This window comes from Malania oleifera, chromosome 2 (assembly GCF_029873635.1).
Source record: "Malania oleifera isolate guangnan ecotype guangnan chromosome 2, ASM2987363v1, whole genome shotgun sequence".
In the NCBI taxonomy this organism is placed as follows: domain Eukaryota; kingdom Viridiplantae; phylum Streptophyta; class Magnoliopsida; order Santalales; family Ximeniaceae; genus Malania; species Malania oleifera.
Window position 1 is genome coordinate 102,130,477 of NC_080418.1, and position 23,393 is coordinate 102,153,869.

The 23,393-nt window shown below is 36.2% G+C and overlaps 1 protein-coding gene across 3 annotated transcripts; it reads left to right on the forward strand.

Moving 5' to 3' along the window:
- The first annotated feature begins 1,457 nt into the window (after nucleotides 1-1,457).
- On the forward strand, nucleotides 1,458-11,046 carry LOC131149212 (heterogeneous nuclear ribonucleoprotein 1). Of its 3 annotated transcripts, XR_009135172.1 has the most exons (7): nucleotides 1,574-2,064; nucleotides 2,174-2,291; nucleotides 2,587-2,811; nucleotides 3,107-4,307; nucleotides 9,313-9,374; nucleotides 9,550-9,589; nucleotides 10,571-11,046. XR_009135172.1 is itself a non-coding variant. In XM_058099460.1 (6 exons), the coding sequence occupies exons 3-5, from the start codon at nucleotides 2,590-2,592 to the stop codon at nucleotides 9,330-9,332; spliced, it is 1,443 nt and encodes a 480-aa protein (XP_057955443.1). In that variant the 5' UTR covers nucleotides 1,458-2,064; nucleotides 2,174-2,291; nucleotides 2,587-2,589; the 3' UTR covers nucleotides 9,333-9,374; nucleotides 9,550-10,146. The 3 variants fall into 3 exon arrangements, 2 of the variants coding, with proteins under 2 accessions (XP_057955443.1, XP_057955442.1); XM_058099460.1 differs by lacking the exon at nucleotides 10,571-11,046 and having other exon boundaries at nucleotides 1,458-2,064; nucleotides 9,550-10,146; XM_058099459.1 differs by lacking the exons at nucleotides 9,313-9,374; nucleotides 9,550-9,589; nucleotides 10,571-11,046 and having other exon boundaries at nucleotides 3,107-4,506.
- The last annotated feature ends 12,347 nt before the right edge of the window (nucleotides 11,047-23,393 follow it).

Consider the following 23,393-nt stretch of genomic DNA (forward strand, 5'->3'; position numbering starts at 1 on the left):
TTAAATATTTAAATTAATATCAAGTTTTTTAAAACCACCTAATTCAACTCCCTCTTGAGTGCCTAACCAGACGAAAAAATAGTTGAGATTTGGTTAGGCAATTGATGAAGATATAAAGGGTTGAAATTGAACAACTGGGGGTTGACCCGTCGACGGAGATGTGAAGGGATGGATGTTCAATGTTTGCTATTGGGACAAATATCAAATTGAGTGAGTACATGATGGAGGGTAAAACTAAAATTTTGATTTTTACCACTTTTAGGACTACATTCTATAGAATTAAATACACTAGGTGTGCACACCGATTCTAAGATACACTAGGTATGCACACCAAATCTAATATGACTTTGCCATGCATATATATTTTATCTAAATTATACTTTTTTTTTTCACACATGACAAAATCATTTTAGATATGGTGTATACATTCAATGTATCTAATATTTTCTCCTATGTTCAATTTTGGCCAAGATTTCAAATTGAATGAATATAGATGAAGGGCAAATGTGAAATTTTTATTTTTCCATTTTGATAAAATTAAGCGTTGATTGATGAACAATTAATTCAAACGTGAACTAGTTTTGAATTGAACTTGAACTAGTCAATGAATCTAAAATATGAATTATTTTAACTATTTGGTATCTAATGTCTAAACATGCGTTGTCTTCAATTTTAACCTTTTCAACAGTTAGGAGTATAAATATTTGATTAAACTAATAAGAAATTACATAAACTAAAGTTTTTAATTTAACATAAATAATATTTTCTAGCCATATATTTAATTAAAAATTATAAATAAAATAAAATAATTTATTATTGTACAAAAATTATTATTTTAATTTTAATCACTTGGGTATTGAGTTTATTGCCATCTTCATTTTTTTTTTTATAAATGATAAAATTGGAAAAAATACATCTGAATCTGAATCAGGCATGATTTCTATGAGATGAATTTTAAGAAAATTCAGAACTGCCACTAAATGTTCTTATGTCTAATTGGTTCACATATTTAGTGAATTAGTTCAGGCATAACTGGTAGTCACATGTCTTTTAGATTTAACAAATGCCCCTTAGTATTTTAGAAATAGTTTCAAATTTACATAAATATTTAGAAAAATTATCGAAATATGCAATTATATTTTATATTATCCAAAAAAATATATAATTATACATGAAAATAAGTATATTAAATTGTAGGAAGGATGACCCGGCAGACACAGGGTCAATAAATGCAAGTCAACAAAATCGAAGGCTTTTAATCCCTACCTTCAATAGATCTAAAAAATCACTCGACAAACATATCTATAATCCACGAGTAATAAAAAGAGAATTTTTGACATTTACCTAAAACCTAATTTGTCCAATTCTTAAAATATTCAAAGCAATGAAAATTAGAATAAACATAGGAATAGAATTGTTTTTAAAAGCTTAAAAAGAAGAAAAGGAAGAAGAGAACTGGGAGGGTGGATGAGCTCTGCGGCCAGTGGTGTTGGGCTCACTAGCAACTGTGGGCCGAGACATCCTATTAATATGCATGCATGGGTATGCACAAGGTATTGTGTGCAGCAGTGGGTACGACGGATTTTCCCCAATAAGTATAAAAGGCATGAACGGGAGGACAAGCAATCCTCCTACTTATCAGATCAAAGCCTACACACCCACCATTTTAGTTCCCATTTTTTTTTTCTTTCCTTTGCAAAGTGAAGAATATTTCCATATATTTCAAATCAAAATTCACCAGCTATAAGAAAAATAAATCAACAGATTCCAATTTCAGTGTCTCTATATATTCCACACACCGCCAGACTTCTCCAATTCTCTCTCTCTCTCTCTCTCTCTCTCTCCCTCTCCCTCTCTCTCTCTCTCTCTAGGATACCCCTTTCGTATGTTTGGTGCGCAGGTTTGTATATTGTAATCAATATTGGAGAATTGAAGGAACAAAGACAGAAGGGAAAAATAAGGAGGGCCCTTTGGAGGAGGATGAACATGCCCTCGGTTCTTATTGTGCCTCCTCTCAGATCTTAGCTTTTCTCAAGATTTCACATCTTGGGTCTCTTCAATCGGGTAGGTTGGCGGTGGAATCTGGCGTTAGGTCCCGATCTTTGTCCATCTGGGTTGAGTGTCTGATCTTAGTACTTCTTTTTTGATTGATTTTCGCTTCCGGGGTTTTCAGGCGTTTTGAATTCTTGGTGAATTGATCGATGAACGATCCGATGTTTCTGTGTTGAATCCAAAAGATAATCTGTTTTCTATCTGACATAATAATTTGTGGGTCTCTCGTCATCTTCAAGGTATGGTTGTTGTTTGGTTTCTTATCCGCATTTCATTGTAATGGATTATTTTGCGATGGTTGATGGTCCTATAGATGTTGATGAGTGTATTGTTTCATGGAATTGCATGTTCGGATTGGATCCGTTTAAAGACTGTCATTCATGTAGTGTTGGTTGTTTGATTTTGATAGAAGAACATTGGGGTTGAACCTCTCTTGTCTCCAATTGATAAGACTATTCTAAAACTGACTTTAGGTAATTTTGAGCTTCCAGTTTTTTGGAAAAATTGAACTGACGAAGCATTTTTGGAATGTAGAAAATGCAATCTGATCTTGGCAAGTTATTTGTTGGTGGAATATCGTGGGACACTAATGAAGAGCGATTGAAAGAGTATTTTAGTACTTATGGGGAGGTGGTAGAAGCAGTAATTATGAAGGATCGTACTACGGGTCGCGCTCGTGGATTTGGTTTTGTGGTATTTGCTGACCCAGCTGTTGCCGAGAGAGTCATTAAGGAAAAACACAACATTGATGGTAGAATGGTAAGTTTGGCTGAAATATACTTATAGAATGGATGGATAAATTTGTTAGTGATGCCCCCTTTTTTATTGGCTTCAAAGGAAAATAATTTTCACATCCTTTTTGTAATCCCCTTTCTGGAATTCTCTGTGTCATAATGGGTTAGTTTGGTTCTATATTCAGCGAGATCTCAGTTTGAGTGACAGAATATTTTCTCCTGTTGTTTTTATAGTTTCGTATTCATAGATTTATGTTTTATTCCTTTACAAGGAGTTTGTTTACATCTTGCTCTACTTCCTATTGGGTTCTCAATCCTAGGTTGAGGCGAAGAAGGCTGTTCCAAGGGATGACCAGAATACTCTGATGAGTAGAAACATTGGTAGCATTCATGGTTCTCCCAGTCAAGGCCGCACAAGAAAGATATTTGTAGGAGGTTTAGCATCCACAGTTACAGAAGGTGACTTTAAGAAGTACTTTGAGCAGTTTGGGACAATCACAGATGTTGTGGTAATGTATGATCACAACACGCAAAGGCCGAGAGGCTTTGGGTTTATAACATATGATTCAGAGGAAGCAGTGGATAGAGTTTTGGTCAAAGCATTCCATGAACTGAATGGTAAAATGGTTGAGGTCAAACGAGCAGTCCCCAAAGAGTTATCACCAGGTCCCAGCCGTAGCCCGCTTGGTGGTTATAACTATGGTCTGAGCAGAGTCAATAGCTTTCTCAATGGCTACACTCAGGGATATACACCGAGTGGAGTTGGAGGCTTTGGACTTAGGATGGATAGTAGATTTAATCCAATAGCTGGTAATCGAAGTGGGTTTCCTCCATTTGGTTCTGGTTATGGTATGGGTTTGAATTTTGAGCCTGGATTAAGCCCAACTTATGGGGGAAGTGCAAACTTCAATAATAATCTCAGCTATGGACGGGGATTGAACCCTTATTACATGAGTAATTCAAATAGGTTTGGTAGTCCTGTTGGGTTTGATGGTGGTAATGGAGGAAGCACTTCTTTGTTTAGCTCAGCAACTCGAAATTTGTGGGGAAATGGAGGGATTAATTATGGCACCAACTCTGCAAGTTCCAGTGCTTTTGTTGGGTCTGGAAGTGGGGGCATTGGTGGTGGCAGCTTTGGCAGCAGTGGGGTTAATTGGGGCGCTTCACCCATTTCAGCCCAAGGTGGAGGAAATGTCTCTGGTCATAGTGGGAATCTTGGCTATGGAAGTGGGGATAACACTTATGGTTTGGGAGTGGGAGGGTATGGAAGGAACACTGCAACCAGTGTTGCTCAAACACCATCATATGCCGCATCCAATGGTGGATATGATGCAGCCTTTGGTGACTTTTATGGTGGTGCATCGGCTTATGGGGACAACACCTGGCGATCAGAAAATTCTGAGCGGGATGGATCTGGTTCATTTGGCTTTGGCCTTGGCAATGCAAGTTCAGATATTTCCAATAAAAATTCGCCTGGTTATGTTGGTGGTTATAGTGTTGCTAAGAGACAGTCAAATAGAGGTAAGAAATATACTTTTAATATCTCAAAGTTATACCTGTGATATCACCTTGCAGGTGTTCTTATTTAAACTGTTTCTAATTCCTAACTGACCTAATTATGTAGATGTAGCTAATAGAATGATTGTACTCGATGTTGAAGCTTTATGATTCCATCAGCTTTAAATAGATGACCCATTATATGCAACAATCTGAATTCCTTAACTTGCACTTGCTGTGTATGTGGGTAGCTAGCTCAGCTCCTTGAGATATCCAAAATAAATTGTTTAAATTTATACCAAAAGGGAAAATCTCACTTTATCTGATATTCACAACGACCTCATTGCTAATTTTTTGGGTAACCAATTCTAGTTGAATTCATATTCCAATAGAAGAATTATTCTGGAGTGTGTAGTTCAATTGGGTAAACTTATTGAAGCCTCAAAATATATAAATTGCAATAATAGATTGATAGAAAAAATATTGTGAACCTCCTCATCGAGATTTAGAAACTAAACATCTGCAAAGCAATGCAACCACGGATGCTTCTAGAAGGTGAACATAATCTTATCAAATATTGGATATTGATACTCCTCAAATACATTTCAAATACATCAAAAGCATATTCTAACATTCCACAACATATTATATACTTGTATATATTTTGACATGGAAAATAGCCGGAAACCCAGAAATATTTGCATGGCATAATTTTTGAGAGACATTTTGTTTGCTATTTGGTAAAATATTTTAGATTGTCAAGTTAAAATATTGTTTCATGTGTTGTGTGCATGTATAATCATATCCTCACCATATCATATCCATGGTTTAGTTTTCAATAATTTCTATATCTATGTATTCCTGTCTCTATGTCTGTACTTGTGTCTGATTGTCAACCGTATTACGTGATTATTGTCAGCTGGATACTCTTCATTAATTAAGATGAGACTTCTCATGCTTTGTGCCATTTTATTCCTGTTATTCATCCAAAACTTGGGCATTTTGGGCATTGATTCTTCCTCAAAACCCATGCCCGCTGGTGTGGGGGTGGTTTGCATTTTTCAGCTTTTGACTTCAATAAAGTTAAGAAGGCAAAGCTGTCTCCCTTCTACTTTTTGTAAAAATTTGGTTTTGCTACAAATTGATGTTAAATGTTTACTGTTTAATGATTGCAATAGTTATATCTGAAACATGTTTATTTAAACGTGTATAATATTGTTTAAACATTTGATAGGTTGAAAAATATTGTTGGGCTAGCAAATGCACATTCTTTCCCTTGCTTATTGCTTACTGGTAATGGTAACCTACTCTTTAGAAAGTGAGGCTCAACTGCTTCAGCAGGGGTACCCCATCATCATCAAATATACTAAATCAAGCAAGGAGGGAATACAATCTTTGAGCCAACTTTAGTCAGTAAATTGTTGAATATATGGATTCATAGAAAATGTCAAGGCATTTTTATTTATTCAGAAATTTTAAATGGCTACAGATTAATGAATAATCAATGTATTGATATGCTAGCAAAATTGCTCAATTAAGTTATTGTCGAGTTTGGAGCATGTCTTGTGGCTATAACTTTACCTACACAATGTTCAATGAAATAATCATTCCATCACATATTTTTGTTGGTTGAATGTATTTTAAATTGCAGAAAACTATTGATTACTAGGACATGAAAGCGTGCTTTAGCCTTAGAAATTCCAAACGCTAGTGGCTGTTTGAAGTTGAGAAGGTCTTTGAAGTTGTGGTTGAGAGTTTGAAACACCATAACTTTGAGACTTGCCTACTTAAGTCATGAAATGGCTTAACTTTCCTCTAAGATAAAAGAAGAGGTTTGGATTGAGGATTATTCTTTGGCACATACAAATTTAAATTAACCCATAATAAATATTTTGTTAGTAAATATGGTGTATAACCTGTCCATGACATCACTTTGACATAAAATGCCACTCTAATCTTCTCAAGGCTTCAATGTGTATGTATGAACGTGATCTAATATATATCTTGGCTTGGAAACTTGAGGCCCAAAACTTTAATTTGTTAAAAAATAACACCACTTATAAGAGATGTAATTTGAAGAAATAAACTAAATTTCTTTTCCTAGAATCTCTCAATCAGGCCTATGTGATTTTTTTAAAAGATCAAGCTAACATCGCCATCCAATCTCACTGAAGATCAAAGAATCCAAAGCACCCAAACATCAAGAAGAGAGACATACCCAACATTCTCCAATTAAACCAAAAGAAAGCTTGTTCTATATACTCCAAGTAGCAGCACAATGAAGAAGGTCTCACTGCTAGCAAAGCACATTACACAAATATCAGGAGATGATTCTTGTAGAGCCTCCTATTCTGTCACAGATTGTTGGTGTTAACTCTAGTAAGAATGGTCATTCACTCAAAAGTTTTAACCTTTAGAAGGGCCTTAGCTTTGTACGAAAAATTAGCAAGAGGAAAAGAATTTGAGAAATGAATCAGGAAGAATAAAAGGATAACGTCCAAAGTCCAAAAGCTACCATCCCCTCCATGGGAAGGCCGAAAGCAAACCAACAGAGGACAGAGCGCCACTTGTCCTCCCTATCATTAAGGATCTTATGAAAATGAAAGTCTCAAGAAACAGTCTTCATCAATAACAATAAAATGAGAAATTGGGGCATGCAAAGCAGTGTGAAACTGGGAAGGAAACACATCACAAAAACATTGATCTCCTGTGCATGGGACCCTTGTCTCTCCCTATGAGAGCACGTGCATGTGTGTATTTGTTGTGTATGCATGCACCTCTTCATGCCTCTCCAGCTTCAAAATGGAGTAATATCTGAAGCGTGCATGTATGCACACTGTGTGTGCACTGCCGCCGATACCTAGAATTTAGATTTTATTGTGTTGACACTTAGGTTGGGTCATTATATTGTTGATTCCCGAGCACTCTTGTTAATTCTTTTGTAAGTCAACTTGTGTAAGAAGAAACAAACATAATAGTGAAGAATTCAACTCCTTTATTGCTTGTTCACCATTTTGGTCCCTACCACAGTAGGATGCAATCAGCCTTTTGTGGGTTTCATGGTATACCTGCTTGAACCTTTTCGTTGTTCATTGGTTTGAATGAATAGATTCAAATTTTGGGTTGCATTTTTTTATTTTTTCCATTTTAGTGCTGAATGCAGTTAGGTCTGACTGACAAACTTGTATCTGTCCTAATGGCTCATTCACTTTTACTTCCCTTCTTAGTGTACCTCCTCTCTTTGCATGTCTGTTTGGCTAACTCTGCCACATTACAGTTTTTCTTCCTTGGTTCAACTTGTGAATTTTGTAAACAGGGTTTAAAAATAATGGAAAAGAATGTATAAAGTCCTGGTTGGTCACCAAAATGAGCTCCTGTGTTTTTGAAAATGAAACAAGGGATTGTATCATGTATTTTTTATACTCAAAAATGCATTGGGTTAACTGTTTTCGAAATAGTTTCTGAAATTGTAAACAGTGGAACTGTGTTTGGTTCAGATGGATCGAAGTGAGGATTTGGTAATAAAATAATAATCATAATTATTATTATCATTATTACTATTATTACAAAAAATTGGTTATACCTGGTACCTGTGTCTTGCATCTGGAAAACTATATCAGAAAAAACAGGAGACGCTTTAAATTGTTTTCTGAAAACCTGTATTTTCTTGGGGTATTTTCAGATGTGTTCAAGAAAACGTTTTTTTTTCTGGAAAACCACTTACCACGCAAATTTTCTGTATTCTTTCTACCCCAAAAAATTTCTAGATATATCAAATTGTATACGAAACCTTAACCAAGTAGGCCCTAAGAGCATGTTGATTTTCTAATGCAATTTTCCTTATCCCTTCAGGAACAAGAAAGAAAATGTGCAGTTCAGCCATTTTTACAAAAGGATTGTATCCTGAGAACACCCTCAAGTCTGAGTACAATTTAGAACTCTTATGCCATCACACCATCTACCACAACCATGCACTGCCGCCCATTGCTAGCAACCACTGCTCATCACCAATCACCATTGACTATCATTCACCACCACCCACCACCGTCAATGACCACCTGCCTCCACTTTCCACCAGCCCTCACCACTAACCACCACAAAACACCGCTGCCAACCACCACCCACCACTACACACCATGCATTGTCACCAACCACGACTGTATCTCCAGTTACCTCCAGCTGCCGCCATCATCAGCCACCTCTACTTGCTGCTGCTATTGCTGCCACCCATCACTGCTGCCAACCTCGCCATCCACTGCCACCCATTTTCTCCAACCACCAACTGCCACTATTGTCGGCCACCTCCACTCACCCCCATTACTGCCAGACACAGTCTCTATTTGCATTTATAGAAAACTAAACTCAAACTTAATTATCCAAACACATTTTTGAATACAAAATATGCATGATACAGCTTACTGTTTTCGTTTCAAAACAAGTATTTGGATATTAGTTTTTGGATCCTTAGTGAAACGGGCCTGAGGATTTGGAATTTCCCTACTTGGTCAAGAATTCAAGATTGGTTAACAGGCACTTGGATTAAACATGTATTCTTGGTCCCACATCTTGTATTAATAGTAAAAAAGAATAAACATCTATGGAGTTTGAGAATAGAGGACTGAGTTGTTCCATCGGGTTCCATTATCAGAATATAATTCAATCGTTGAAGTTACACTAATATTGAAATTATATTAAGGTGGAGCCCCACTACTCTCAGGGAAGAAATGAGATCAACCTTACAAAATGGCTAGAAACTTGAATTACTTGTCCAAAAGAGTTGAAATGGAGCATGAGGGGGCTTTTTAACTTATTTCCTCATGTAGTACGTAGACAGAAAATGGCTAAAATTGTCTCAAGCAGGGGATTTCACTACACAACACAATATATGGACTCTCTGATCACAGTTCTTTAGGTTGTATTTATTTAACTTACTCTTTAGGCATTGGCAGTTGACTTTTTTTTTGTATTTGGTTGTAAAATTCCATTGTTTTTTCAGTTTGTATCTCTTATGAATTCATTTTTTCTGCAGAAAATATGAGTTTCAGTTGATGAGTTGATCTTGAGCTGATGCAATTGGCAATGCAGACCAAAGTACGTTGTGTTTTTCATTTTTGGTAGGAAAAAATTCTTAATTGACTTTGATTAATTTCATTATACCATTTGTGGTCATGATATTATCGGGAATTATATCCATGGAAACAAATGGGGCCTACACACAGGATATCTTATCATGTTTATTTACAAGCCTTATTTCTAATTCCTGCAGGATGCATAGGAGGATCATTACTGGATGTGAAGAGATCATTGTAGGTGAAGAAAAATCTGGTGCAGCAATTGAACTGTGAATTTCTCACATTCCCCTCAGTTAATATGTTTCAGTTTAAACTAAAAACAAAAATCAGTTTTCTAGAGCTAACTGGCGTGTCTGTTTTGAAGAGTTAAAAGACTTAGAGGTTACAAGGGATTTTGTGTTAAGGCTTGAGTTTTGAAATTACAGCTTTAGGTTTCTCGTTTTTGGCATTTGAGTGAGATGTAAAATCTGATTGCGGGATATAGTCAGGAATGTATCATGCATCTCTGGTGAGGCGGCTACACATAAAGATAGACAATGATTTTTTTTAGTTACCTATTTCCTGCTGTAATGCCTCCGTCGGGTATGATATTCCCCCATTCATTGGGTTTTGTTTTCCTTTACAGATTGTACCAGAGGTTCTTGGTGATTTACTAGTGTGAAATGTTTGAGGGATACCCAGCTAGGGTTCCCATGAATAAGTTTTACCATGTGCTTAATTCTTTTTTCATGAGAATGCATTAGTTGATGTTTTCTTTGGCTGTGAAATTCAATATATGATGGAATAATTTTTCCCTGCTTTCCCTCCCAACTGCTGAACACAGCCTTGCATTGGGCTATCAATGATATCTTTTTTCTTCCTTCCTCTCCCCCACCCCTCCCCCCAAAATAATAATAATAATAATAATAATAATGACCATATAGCACATAGGCATTCTTTCTAAATTTTTGGAGATTGGATCCCTGAAGGGAGGTTATGTTAAAAAAATGACCATATTGATATCCACATAAAGTCTACTCTTATCATTATCTCAGCTACAGGGTTGAAATTGTGAATGCAAAATGGTTTGATCTTCTGCATGTTTGGGGGTTCATGACTGCAAACTACCAATTTTGAAAGCCTTGTTAAATTCTGAGCGCTCAGATTATACTAGCATGATTTATTCGTGCACAATTTTTGTTAGTAAAAGCTCTCTTTTTTTTTTTTTTTTTCCAGTTCTTGAGGCCGACGAATCTTACTCAAAACACCCAGCTACTGATTATAGTCATCATACCTATTATCACGCTATGTACCATTTGGCGTTTGCAAATAGAAATTATGGCGACACTTGCAGTGCACAATCGAGGCTTTTGAAGATTGGTACCACATGCACACAACAAACTATGCTCTCTCCACCGTGAATAATAACCTCTTTATTATCTTATTTTTGAAGACCTGGATGCACATGTTGCACTCATATGACAGTTTTATATGCAGATACTCCAAAAATGCAGTGTGCTTGTACCCGAACAGGAGGGTTTATGCTGCTCTTTCCCAGAATTTTTTTTGAATTCTAATCTTCTTGCTTATGATTATCTCATGCATAATTTGAATAATCATATGGGAAACAATTTTGATTGAGAAGTTTTTACTATTTATTCATGAAAGTATTGTATGAATAAATGTGGTGTTCCTATTGGGTTTGCCCTCTATTAACTTCCATGAATAATGGTTTTGTATTGGATTACCTGTAAAAAGCTTCTCAAACGTGATAGCATTTGATTGATGCAGCGGATGTTGCTTGTTTCCATGGCTTTACCCTATTAGATATGATTCCTAGTGTAACCACCCAAGTGTTTTCTAGTCCTTCTCAATCTTCTTCCCTTATCTTTTTAGCTTTGAACTTGTTGGAGTATAGGGCTCTTATCGCGTGAAAAACATGCTCAGAGAAAGTAAGGTGAAGCAAGAACAAGGAAGTTGAACTACAGGAAGAAATCGTTGACAGTTGGGTCGACAGTTTGCTCTCGGGAGATAGTCATCGACGGTTTCAGTTTGCTTGTTTCAGTCTTTGCATTAAACTGTTGACGGTTTGCTGAAATTGTCGATGCTATTATTCGGCGTTGATTACGGGATTTGAATTGAGAAGATCAGTAGATTGGGGATTTCGAAGGATTTTCCTCCGAGATTACTATAGGAGTATTTTAGATAACTTCTAAACCTTCTGTATGCATAGGGTTAGCTTGCTCCCATGGACATAGGCACATTGTCGAACCACGTAAATTCTTGTGTCATGTGATTTTATTGTTTTCCCTTATTATTTTTGCGATTGATTGTTTCGTATTGTTCATCATTGGTTGCTGTATTACACGTTGTGATTCAATTTGTGTTTTCGCTACACATTGGTGCATACTTTGCACAAAAAATTGGTGTAAGAGCTATTGGTTGCAATGGTTGTGATTTCTTTTGCAAAGTTCGATATTGTTGAGTTTGATGGAATGGGAAATTTCGAACTTTGGCAGAGGAGGGTTAAGGGCTTGGTGCAGTAAGGTATGGTGAAGGCACTATAAGGAAAACAGTTGGAAGGCATATACGACATGAGTTGGAAGGAGTTGGAAACGAAGGTTGTGGCTACTATTAGGCTTTTTCTGTTTGATGATGTGGTGTATCACGTCATGGATGAGGAATCGTTGGTGGCAGTTTGACTTAATCTGGAGAGTCGGTACATGTTCAAGTCATTGACAAACAAGTTGTTTCTTAAATAAATAGCTATATTGGCTTAAGATGGTAAAGGGTTCAAACCTAAATCAATATATCAATGTTTTCAATAAAATCATTAGTGATATGAAGCGGGTTGATGTGAAGTTCGAGGAAGAAGACAAAGCATTGATGCTGCTAAATTCCCTACCTATGTCTTTTACGTTTGAGAATCTGGTTACAACTCTGACATGGGGGAAAGAAACTTTGGAGTTGGAGGATATCACGAGTGCCCTGTTGAGTTTCATTAGAGGAAGAAGACCAACGATGAGAATTCTCAAGATGAAGGGCTTGTGGTTAAAGGTAATTATGATCGTGGGAGAAGTAAGTTTCAGAGTGGACCGAGTAACAATAAGGCTCGATCCAATTTCAGGAAAAGGAATAACGTATGGTGTTTTAAGTGTAGGAAAAAAAGGCACATAAAACCAGAGTATCCAGAAAGGAAGAAAGGAAATGTTGAAAATAAAGAAGGTTAATCAAATACGGTGAATGTAATAGAAGAAGGTGACTCTGTGAGCGATGATGGTGATATGCTATCGGTTTCATCTAATCCAGATGGTCTCACAGATTCTTGGATCTTAGATTCAGCGTACTTTTATGACATAATGCCCAACAAAGACTGGTTCACCACTTACAGATTGGTGAATTCTGGTTTTGCTTTGATAGGAAACGATGTTTAATGCAAAGTTGTCGGAATTGGGAACATCAGAATCAAAATGTATGATGGTGTGGCAAGGATATTATGTGATGTTAGGCATATATTGGAGTTAAGGAAGAATTTGATTTGGTTAGGCACATTAGATTGTAACGTGTTTAATTACAAGTCTGAAAGTGGGGTAATGCAGGTAAGCAAAGGTGTTCTGACTGTGATGAAGGGGCAGAAAGTACTAGAAAATATGTATACGTTGTTAGGTACTACAGTTGTAGGTGGAGCTGCAACTGTGGAGTCTGAGTCGGATAGCACTGTCTCATCGCATATGCGGTTATGGCATATGGGTGAGTGTGGAATGAAGGAGCTTCACAAGAGAAATCTTTTGAAAGGGGTCAAATCATGCAAGTTGGATTTTTACAGGTACTATGTGTTTGGAAAATAGAATATGGTTTAGTTCATGGTAGTCACACACAAGATGTAGGGAATCCTCAATTACATTCATTCAGATATTTTAGAGTTGGTGAGAGTAGCATCTCGAGGAGGGCATATATACTTCATGAGTTTTATCGATGATCACTCACAAAAGGTCTGTGTGTACTTCATGCGGCACAAGTTAGAGATGTTTGTCAAGTTTAAATTCTGGAAAGTTGAGGTGGAAAACCATACTGAGAGAAAGATTAAGTGCCTTAAGACAGACAATGGCACTGAGTACAAAAATTCAAGTTTCAGAGAGTTGTGCGAGCAACATGGCATAAGGAGACATTTTACAGTACACAAAACATAACAAAATGGCGTGGTAGAAAGTATAAACCAAACCTAGCTGAAAGAGCTTGATATCTCAAGTTGAATGCAAAGCTCATTAAGAATTTCTAGGCCAAGGTGGTGAGGATGACATGTTTCTTGGTTAACTTACCACCAAGGGCATCCCAAGATGGGAAAGTTGTAGATAAGGTATAGACATGTAACGAGGTAGACTACTTCGGTTTGATAGTATTTGGGTATCCAACCTATGCGCACATTCTTAGTGAGGAGAGATCAAAGTTTGAGGCGAAGTCTAGACGGTGCATCTTTCTAGGATATCAGAAAGGTGCGAAAGGGTTCAAGTTATAGGATCTGGTGGCAAACAAAGTGGTGATCAGTAAAGATGTGGTTTTTGATAAGAAAGCTATGTTGCAGCATACTCAAGAAGAAGAAGAGAAACATATGCCAGAAAATTATAGCAGCAATAAGTGTGTGGTGTAGGTGGAGTTAGAGACTCAAGGTGAAGATGACAATGGTCAGGATGCAGAGAGTTCTAGCTCGGGAGACCAGCAGCATCGCAGTATAGTCATAGATAGACCCAGACGCACTATCCGGCCACCACCTAAGTACGAATTTAATGATCTGGTGTCTTATGCACTTATCACTAGTAGTGGGGATCCTACTACCTTTTATGATGCATTGCAAAGCCAGGAGAAAAGTAGTTGGATGGGTGCTATAGTGGAAGAGATGGAATGACTACATAAGAACTAGACGTAGGATTTGGTGGAGCTTCTAGCAAGTATGAGGGCAATAGGATGCAAGTGGGTGTACAGGAAGAAAGAAGCGATCTTAGAAAAAAAAAAAAAAGATGTTCAAGGCTCGGTTAGTAGCAAAGGGATACTCACAAAGGAAATGAGTTGATTATAATGAAATCTTGTCCCCTGTGGTAAAAAAAACACTTCCATTAGGTTAGTGTTGGGATTGGTGGTGTATTACGACATGCATTTGGAGCAAATGGACGTAAAGACATCATTTCTCCATGCTGATTTGGGGGAGCTGATTTACATGTCACAACCAGAAGGGTTTTGCCAACTTGGACATGAGCACTTAGTTTGTAAATTAAAAAAGTCACTTTATGGGCTGAAGCAGTTTGCGAGGCAGTGGTACAAACAATTTGACTCCTACATGATCTCTATTGGCTATAGGAGGTGTGAGTATGATTGTTGTATCTATGTGAGGAGTCTTGTGGAAGCTTCACTCATATTTCAATTGTTTTATGTTGATGATATGCTGATTGTTATAAGGAGTATGACTGAAGTAAATAAGTTGAAGACTATTGAGTAAATAGTTTGACATGAAAGACTTCGCTGCGGCCAAGAGGACTCTTGGGATGAAGATTCGCAATGACATAACTGCAGGGAGATTGTGGTTATCTTAGGGTAGCTATATGGGGAAGGTGTTGGAAAGGTTTAGCATTGCTAATGCTAAACTAGTGAGTACACCGTTAGAAAAATCATTTTAGGCTATCTACCATCTAGTGCCAAATACGGACGACAAGGTTCATGACATGTTAAAGGTCCCCTATGCTAGTGTAGTGGGGTGTCCGATGTATGCTATGGTATGTACAAGACCAGATCTAGCATAAGTTGTCAGTGTGGTGAGCAAGTTCTTTTGAAATTTGGGTCGACAACATTGGGATGCAGTCAAGTAGATTCTCAGATACTTGAGGGGTACAACAGGCTATGGCATTATGTTTAGCAGATAATAGAGTGATCCATCATGGTTGGTTATGTGGATGCTGACTATGTAGGGGACTTGGATGATAGGAGGTCTACCATAGGGTCCATATTCACACTTGTGGGAGGACCTATTTGTTGGAGTTCTATGATACACTCATGTTATTTGTGGCTCTTATACTTTAAGAAAAGAATAAAGAAGGAAAAACATGAAGGAGGCATCACAGTAGACTCGTCGACGAGGGGCTATATTTGTCGATGAGGATACAGCAAAGGCTCGTCGACGAAGGCTCTAAATTTTGTTGACGAGTAATTACCGAGAGCAAGTGATTTCAGATATTTTAGATTCATCGAAGAAAGCCCTGTGTTCGTCGGCGAAGTGTCTTCTTGGTCTCGTCGACGAAGTCCTATGTTCGTCGACAAGAGACGCTTGGGCTGCAAGCAGTTTTTTAGAATTTTAGAATTTTGAATGTTGGGTGGTTGGGAAAAAGGGGGGAAACCTCTGAGAAACTTTTATATATGTTATTCTGGGCATATATGAGAGAGAGTTGATCATTTTTGAGAAGTGTATTGTGTACATCTTGATTTCTTAGTGAGAAATTTGTGTGTCATTGCTTCCGTGGATGTAGGCTTTGCCGAACCACATTAAATCGTTATGTTGTCATTCTGATTGTGTAGTTTTATTCACTTTTATAATGAAGATGCACAGCGGAAATAAAAACAAAAAGTGAATAAAAATACACAATCAGAATGACAACACAAAGATTTAACATGGTTTGGCAAAGCCTACATCCACGGAAGTAATGACACACAAATTTTTCACTAAGAAATCAAGATGTACACAATACACTTCTAAAAAATGATCAACTCTCTCTCATATATGCCTAGAATAACATATACAAAAGTTTCTTGGAGGTTTCCCCCCATTTTCCCAACCACTCAACATTCAAAATTCAAAAATTCTGAAAAACTGCTTGTAGCCCAAGCGTCTCTCGTTGACGAACACAGAGTTTCGTCGACGAGACCAAGAAGACACTTCATCAACAAACACAAGACTTTTGTCGACGATCCAGATATCTAAAATCACCTGCTCTTGGTAATTACTCGTCGACGAAATTTAGAGCCTTCGTCGACGAGCCTTTGTTGTCTCCTCGTCGACGAATATAGCTCCTCGTCGACAAGTCTGTCGTGCTGCCTCCTTCATGTTTTTCCTTCTTTATTCTTTTCTTAAAGTATAAGAGCCACAAATAACAAGTCACTCGTTGCTTTATCTACTACTGAATCAGAATACATGGCAGTTGCTGAGACTGCTAGGGAAGCGTTGTGGCATACATGATTGGTCAAGGAGCTGGGTATCCAGTGAGGTGGAGTTCAGCTGTGTTGTGATAGTCAGAGTGCTATCTATTAGACTAATAACCAGGTGTATCATGGGAGGACAAAGCATATAAATGTGTAGTTTCACAAGATCAGGGAACTGGTTGCTTTTGGTGAACTACTACTTGAGAAAGTTCATATGTCTAAGAATGCAGCTGATATGTTGACAAAGTTTGTTACAACGGACAAGTTAAAGAATACTTGGACTTGATTAACGTCTCCAGGTGCTAGATGGGAGGCATCCCAATATACTGTACCAAATGGAGCTATGAGTTATGCTTTTGTATTTCTCCTAAGGGGTGAATATTCGTCAAGGTGGAGATTATTGGAGTCTGTGGCTCATATTGAGTGAAAAACATGCTCAAGGAAAGCAATGTGAAGCGAGAACAAGGAAGCTGCGTTGCAGGAAGAAGCCATCGACGATTCGATTGACGGTTTGTTCTTAGGAGATAATTGTTGACAATTCAGTCTGCTTGTTTCAGTCTTTGCATTAAACCATCGACGGTCGGCGGTATTATTTGGTGTAGATTATGGGATTTGAATAGGAAAGATAAGTAGATTGGGGATTTCGGAGGATTTTCCTTTGGGGTACTACAAGAGTATTTTAGATAATTTCTAAGCCTTTTGTATGCATAGAGTTAGCATATAAACATTATTTTGTAACCCTTGTTTGATAGATAGTGAAAATCAGCCGCTTGCTCCCGTGGACATAAGCACATTTCCAAACCACGTAAATTCTTATATCATGTGATTTTATTGCTTTCCTTTATTATCTTTGTGATTGATTGTTTTGTATTGTTCATCATTGGTTGCTGCATTGCATGTTTCGATTCAATTTGTGTTTCTGTTGGGCGTTAGTGTATACTTTACACAATAGAATTCTACTCGAACGAATACTATATTAGAATCTAACTTAATTATAGGTAGGTTGCAAAATTGGATGGTCTTCTTTGAGTTAGACATCATCTCTATGTAATTTAACACTGACTTGAATCCTTTGTCCATCTAATTACGATTGTGAGTAAAGGATTTTCAGCATCTTGCATTACAGTATCTTCTTTTTTCATTACTAAGGCTTCTCTGAAAATTTGGTATGTTGTTTGTAAAAGAAAGTTACTTTGCTTTGAGTCTTATTCCTCCTCATCTAACTCTTCATTCCAAAATTTTTTGAAAGAATTCAATTTACTTCAAAATTCATTTTATAAGGAACTTTATTAGGCAATCAACTTTTTAAGTGGTCTTTTTGTTTACTTCCCCTTTTAGTTTTGTTGTCGCAAACTACCTCGCCTCAACCCAAGACAAGAAGCAGTTATGTTTTTCACCCCCTACCCATATTAGGAGTTTCTCCCTTGCTTTCCATGCTTGTTTGTGTACTTGTCCTTTTTCGTACTTATTTCACAGGAAGCTAGGGTTGTAGCCATATATGTGGGCTAGTGTGACCACTTGCTTTCCTTTTCTATTACTTGAGTTTTCCTGGTCTATTGTTTTTCAAAGGCTATGGCAAGCTTCACCATTTTAATACTTCGTGTTTTCCTTCATTTAGAATTTAACTCCCTTAAGATATCCTAAAAGCTTATCTCTATTTTCCAAGGGTCTTGAGCTAAAGCATCTAATACGGTAGCCAATTCTAAGCCTGGTTTTGCAAGACTCTTTACGCATGATTTTGGGTGGTTAGATTAGCTATACCAAAGCATGTTATGAAAATCATGCCACATCGCTCAAACAATCAATTATAAGTAGTCTTGATGTAACTCTTAATCTTGTTCAAAGCTTAGCATATTGGGATGTATTATAAACCCTAAGCTAGAGTTATTGCCAAAAATCTATGGTAGCGCAATTTATGAATGTCTCCATCGTGGACTTGATTTGACTAAATATGATAAGGACGTAAATTCCCAACCATTTATTCATTGGAGAGATTGTTTCTTATTTTGAAATCTTGGTAGAGATTTAAGTTACGAGCTCCTAGAGATCCTTAGCTTTAGCTTCATAATGGGAAACTTAGTCTTGTTAACCTTCTAGTCCCAAAATTCTCTCATGGCATTCATTTGTTGATTGGTCAATTGTGGTCTCCCATGTGGGCTAATGAACTGTGTAGTAGTTTCAACCATATACTACTTTAGTTAGGTTGAAGAACTACTAAAAATTTTGGATTGGTACAAATGAAATGGGTTTTTAAAATTTGTTCTATATTCCCTCCTCCCATTATTGGCCCAAGTGGCAATCCTAAAGAGAGGAGGGGTGAATTGTGTTTAATAAAAGATGAACGTTTGATACAAATTTTAAAACAAATTAAATAAATCAAGCAAATCACACAATATTAAAGCAATTTAAATAGAAAAGGAAAAAGAAATTGCAAGCTCTGGTTCGACTACCTCCACCTATGTCTACTCTCAAGGCCAACTGGCTTGAGCTATTATCTGCCTATTGGAGCCTTTTTTCTAGTTAGATTAATCAACTGCTTACTGAGTCAAATCAATCACTTACTAGCTATTAGAGAGGAAAAACTAATAGTTACAGGCAAAGCTTGCCAAACAATTGACCACCCTCACAACCTTTAGATTCTACCTAAACCAGTCGACCGCCCTTGGCTACAAGGTTGGGTTCAATCGTCCTATACTTCCAATTTTTCAGTTTATGTCCTTTTGTATTATGTCTTATATTTTCTTAGAGTTTTACCAGTTAAAGCACAATACAATTGAGAGTAAAAGATACAAACAAATAAAACTTTAACTCTTCAAAACATTTCTCAATTTTTTAACTTCAATGGTTTATTCCTTAAAAAAAAAAAAAGCAACTTAAGCACAAAGTCATTAGTTTATAATATAGTTTGTTATCATCAAAATTAGGTTAATGAAACCTTGAGGCTAACACCCCTTCCCCCCAACAATTAAGGGAAAAATTTGTATAACATGTAAATGTTAAGGAAGTGAGAAACAAACAAAGCTTCAACAACTTGTTGTTTAATACCACTTCATATAGTATTTTGAACTAACTTGTATATTCCTTTTTACAATCTTATTATCCTCTTCAAAAATTGGGAGAAATTTGGCATTTTAAAATTCTTAGGAAACTTGTACATCCTATTCACTCATTCATGGAATGATTTCCTATAACGACCTCAAAAATATATATACATGATTAGTGTAATAATTCTTTAAAAACATTAAATTAAAATAAATTAAATTAAAATTACTAACTAATTAATTAATAATACAATATAATAATATAATATATATATATATATATATATATACATAGAATCTGGAAGGCAGACCCCCCAATCTCTCTCTCTCTCTCTCTCTCTCTCTCTCTCTCTCTCTCTCTCTCTCTCTCTCTCTCTCTTATTTTAATTAATTAATTAATTAATTATTTATTTTATTTCCTAATCCTTAAGAAATCCCTAAAATTATGAAAATACCCTTTTTCCAATTCTTTATAAAAAGGAAAGTTCTTAGTTCATTTTTCATAAAAAATTCCAAAGAAGGAATTGAAAGAAAAGCAAGAAAAAAGATTTAGTGGGGGATGGGAAACTTTTATACACTTAAAATTCTCACTCTTCCACTCTTTCCTAACTCACTTTATGAATTCAACTTAAATCGTATTAAAGGAGTAGATCAAGGTAAGTGGGCGTAATTATGTCAATTTTTTATTAAAATGTTTTCAAGTTTATTTATCTTAGGATAATTTACAACATTATATTGTGTTAAAAATACATACTTTTAGAATGAAAATCGTGTGGCAAGAGCTTATTTTTATTTAGTTACGTTGCATGTTAGATACGATAAAATTATATGATGTTGTTTTAATTGCACATCTAAAGGATATGTTTGGTGATATCAAAGCAAAGGGGGACGATGATACATAACGCCCCAATTCTCGGGACTTTAGTCCGAGGGCTTGTTGAGTAAGCCTATCGAAAGGGGTAGGGTGCTTGGTGAGTGCTTTGATAGGTACCAGATTTTGTCACCAAAAGATAGATTTTTATATAAGTAAACATGACCTACAATATTAAATGTTATTTATTATGATACCGTAAAACTCATTTTAGCTACACACTGATAATAATTTAGTCTTTACCTACTAAGTGTCGTCTCAACCCAATTATTATCATACATTAAAGATACCTACAGGAGCATACCGAAAATCAGAGTGGCGTAGTGAAAACATGGGTGGGATTAGAAAGAGTTGTTTAGATTACATATAAAATTCTTTATATTTTAATGTTTTGGAATTTTTAAGGATAAATTTTGATATTGGAGATATTGTTGTAATAAAGTGATTAGTACTCTGGTAATAAATGTATTTGAGGTTATATTCGCTTCTGTTGTAAAATTATTTATAGGAACCCACACGGGTTCGGGTCACTATATTTCCTATATACTAGTCTAATAGGAATTTTTATCCCTGGCCCACAAAATTTTCCAAGTGACTCTATTAGACAATCTCTTATCAAAGTAAGGTTGCTTCTAGGGTAGGGTGATTTCCCATTCGGAAAAACTCACACCTCAAGGCATATGCCTAAAGCGGGGAATTTGGAAACGATACATCTACCAAAGATGATATGATAGACCATAAAGTTTGATAGATGTGCAATGCCCCGGACACGAGAGTAGGGCTCGGGGTGTTATGTGTTCCATTCACAGATCTCTGATACCATAAATATCATCCAAGCAACAGAAAATAATTAAACTTTCTCAAATAAATTACTAGAGTACTATACTATACAACCAAAAAGATGTATCCATTCAACCATATTAATAACTAGGAATTTAAACATAAACTTAAATACTTCAAGTTGTTACAACCACTCACACTATTCTAAACTATCCAACCCTGCCCTGGAGCTGGCCAAGCTTGATCACCAAAAGGTCCTGAAAAATGAGTTGTATAATGGGGTGAGACACTTCTTAGTAAGACGGAATAAATTATTATCAATGTGTGGCTAGTATGAGTTTTGATGTATACAAAATATAACCATTTGTTAATCAACTATAACTGTAAGGACACTCATAACTGTACTCATACATACATCATCAATCATAACACAAAAAACTACATACACGTATTGTGCGTAATACCATAACACATCCATAACCACAATACATTTACTCACACCCACAAATGATAATGCACAGATACTTCACTTACCATGGTTCTCAGGGCATCCCTCCCCAGCGTTCTCAACATATACTTTACAACAGACAACTATTACACTTTTACAATGACCTATTCATAGTAAATCAGTAAAACGACCATATTTCACTGCCAACGTTTTACCCCCTTTATATAAATGATAATATATAACAAACTTCTCATATCCTGCCAACAGTATATTATGAAATAAATGAATAACCACGCAAAAAAAATTACCCAAACATATAAGTTTATTTACCGTAGTAATCACAACCAGTTTATTATGAAGAATTAATCTCATGCCACACGATTTAAATGTCATATCATACCCAAATAAATTGACCAGAGAACATATCATATAACACTCAATATATTTTAATGAAACCCATGGTATGATCACCTCTACCATTTTAATTTAACTCAAAATATGTAGTTTGCAAGGAAACGGAGATGATCGACCCTACTCACCTTTGGTTTCCCAAAATATGTGTATAACCACCAAAACCATCGATTTCATACGTATATTACATTTAGAAAATACCATATGATGTTCTTGTATCCACATACTCAATTTTAAATGGTTCCACTTCCAAATTAAACTGATATAATATAATCCCCATACACATACTCAACTTTAATCGGTTGGATTTTGAAATACAACTAGCATAATATTTCTAGAATCATAAACTCTAGTTTAATTGGTTCAAATTTAAATAAAAGCTAGCATAATTTATTCCCTTTACCTGTTCTTGAAAATATTTTTAAAACGATCAGGAATACGAAACCTTGGCTTCCTTAACTCGCCGCGGGAAGTGACCTGGCATGTAACGACCTGATTTTTCATGCCTTTTTTTTTTTTTTTTCACTTAAACATATATAGAAAATCTCCTTTTATTATCTGCTGAAAACATCTCAGGCCCCAAAGGAGCACTGAGGAAACTTTGTTCACATTGCATTACTAAGAAACAATAAACATAAAACTGTAAACTATATTTACAATACCAAAAATCTAAAAGTCCCAAAATATACATTACAAAACTCCCAGTGACAATAATCAAAACCCTGGAATCTATCCAAACAACCAACACCTAGGAATCACTTACCCTTCAAAAAGGGCAGCGCAATAACCTCTCTACCTGTGAGCCTGATCTCCTCGCCTACTGGATCACCTAAAAAATGTTAAGTCATTGGGATGAGACAATGTTTAGTAAGAGGAAATATGCTATTACTAGTGTGTGGCAACTGAGTTACAAATTTAATATACTGATATAATACTAAAACTGTAACACTGTTAGTCTGATATACTATACAGATTACACTTATTATAATTTAAAATATAACTGTATATCTAAGTTTTACAGCTACACATAGTTATAGTATTATAATAAATCTGCTGTTGTACTATAAATCTCTATATATTGAAACAACTGTGATAATACCTTGGGAACTGAATATCATGATTTAATCCCTCATGATAGGGTTGTGTGGCCTATAAGCGGGACTTAACACTGGTTGGCCCACCAGAAAAGTCAATCTGAAGCTCTACCAATCACCAATCTAGCCCACTGCAATCTCTCCAGGCACAATAACTAGTCTCTACCTCGTCAAACTAGCCTTCTCAACCCAGAATACTGGGGAGACTGCAATCTCTCCATAGACACGGTTG

Excerpts from the sequence above, each read along its gene's own strand:
- LOC131149212 (XM_058099459.1), top strand. The coding sequence starts at position 2,590 with ATGCAATCTGATCTTGGCAAGTTATTTGTTGGTGGAATATCGTGGGAC. Across the intron at positions 2,812-3,106 it reads ACAACATTGATGGTAGAATG|GTTGAGGCGAAGAAGGCTGT; the intron begins GTAAGTTTGGCT and ends TCTCAATCCTAG.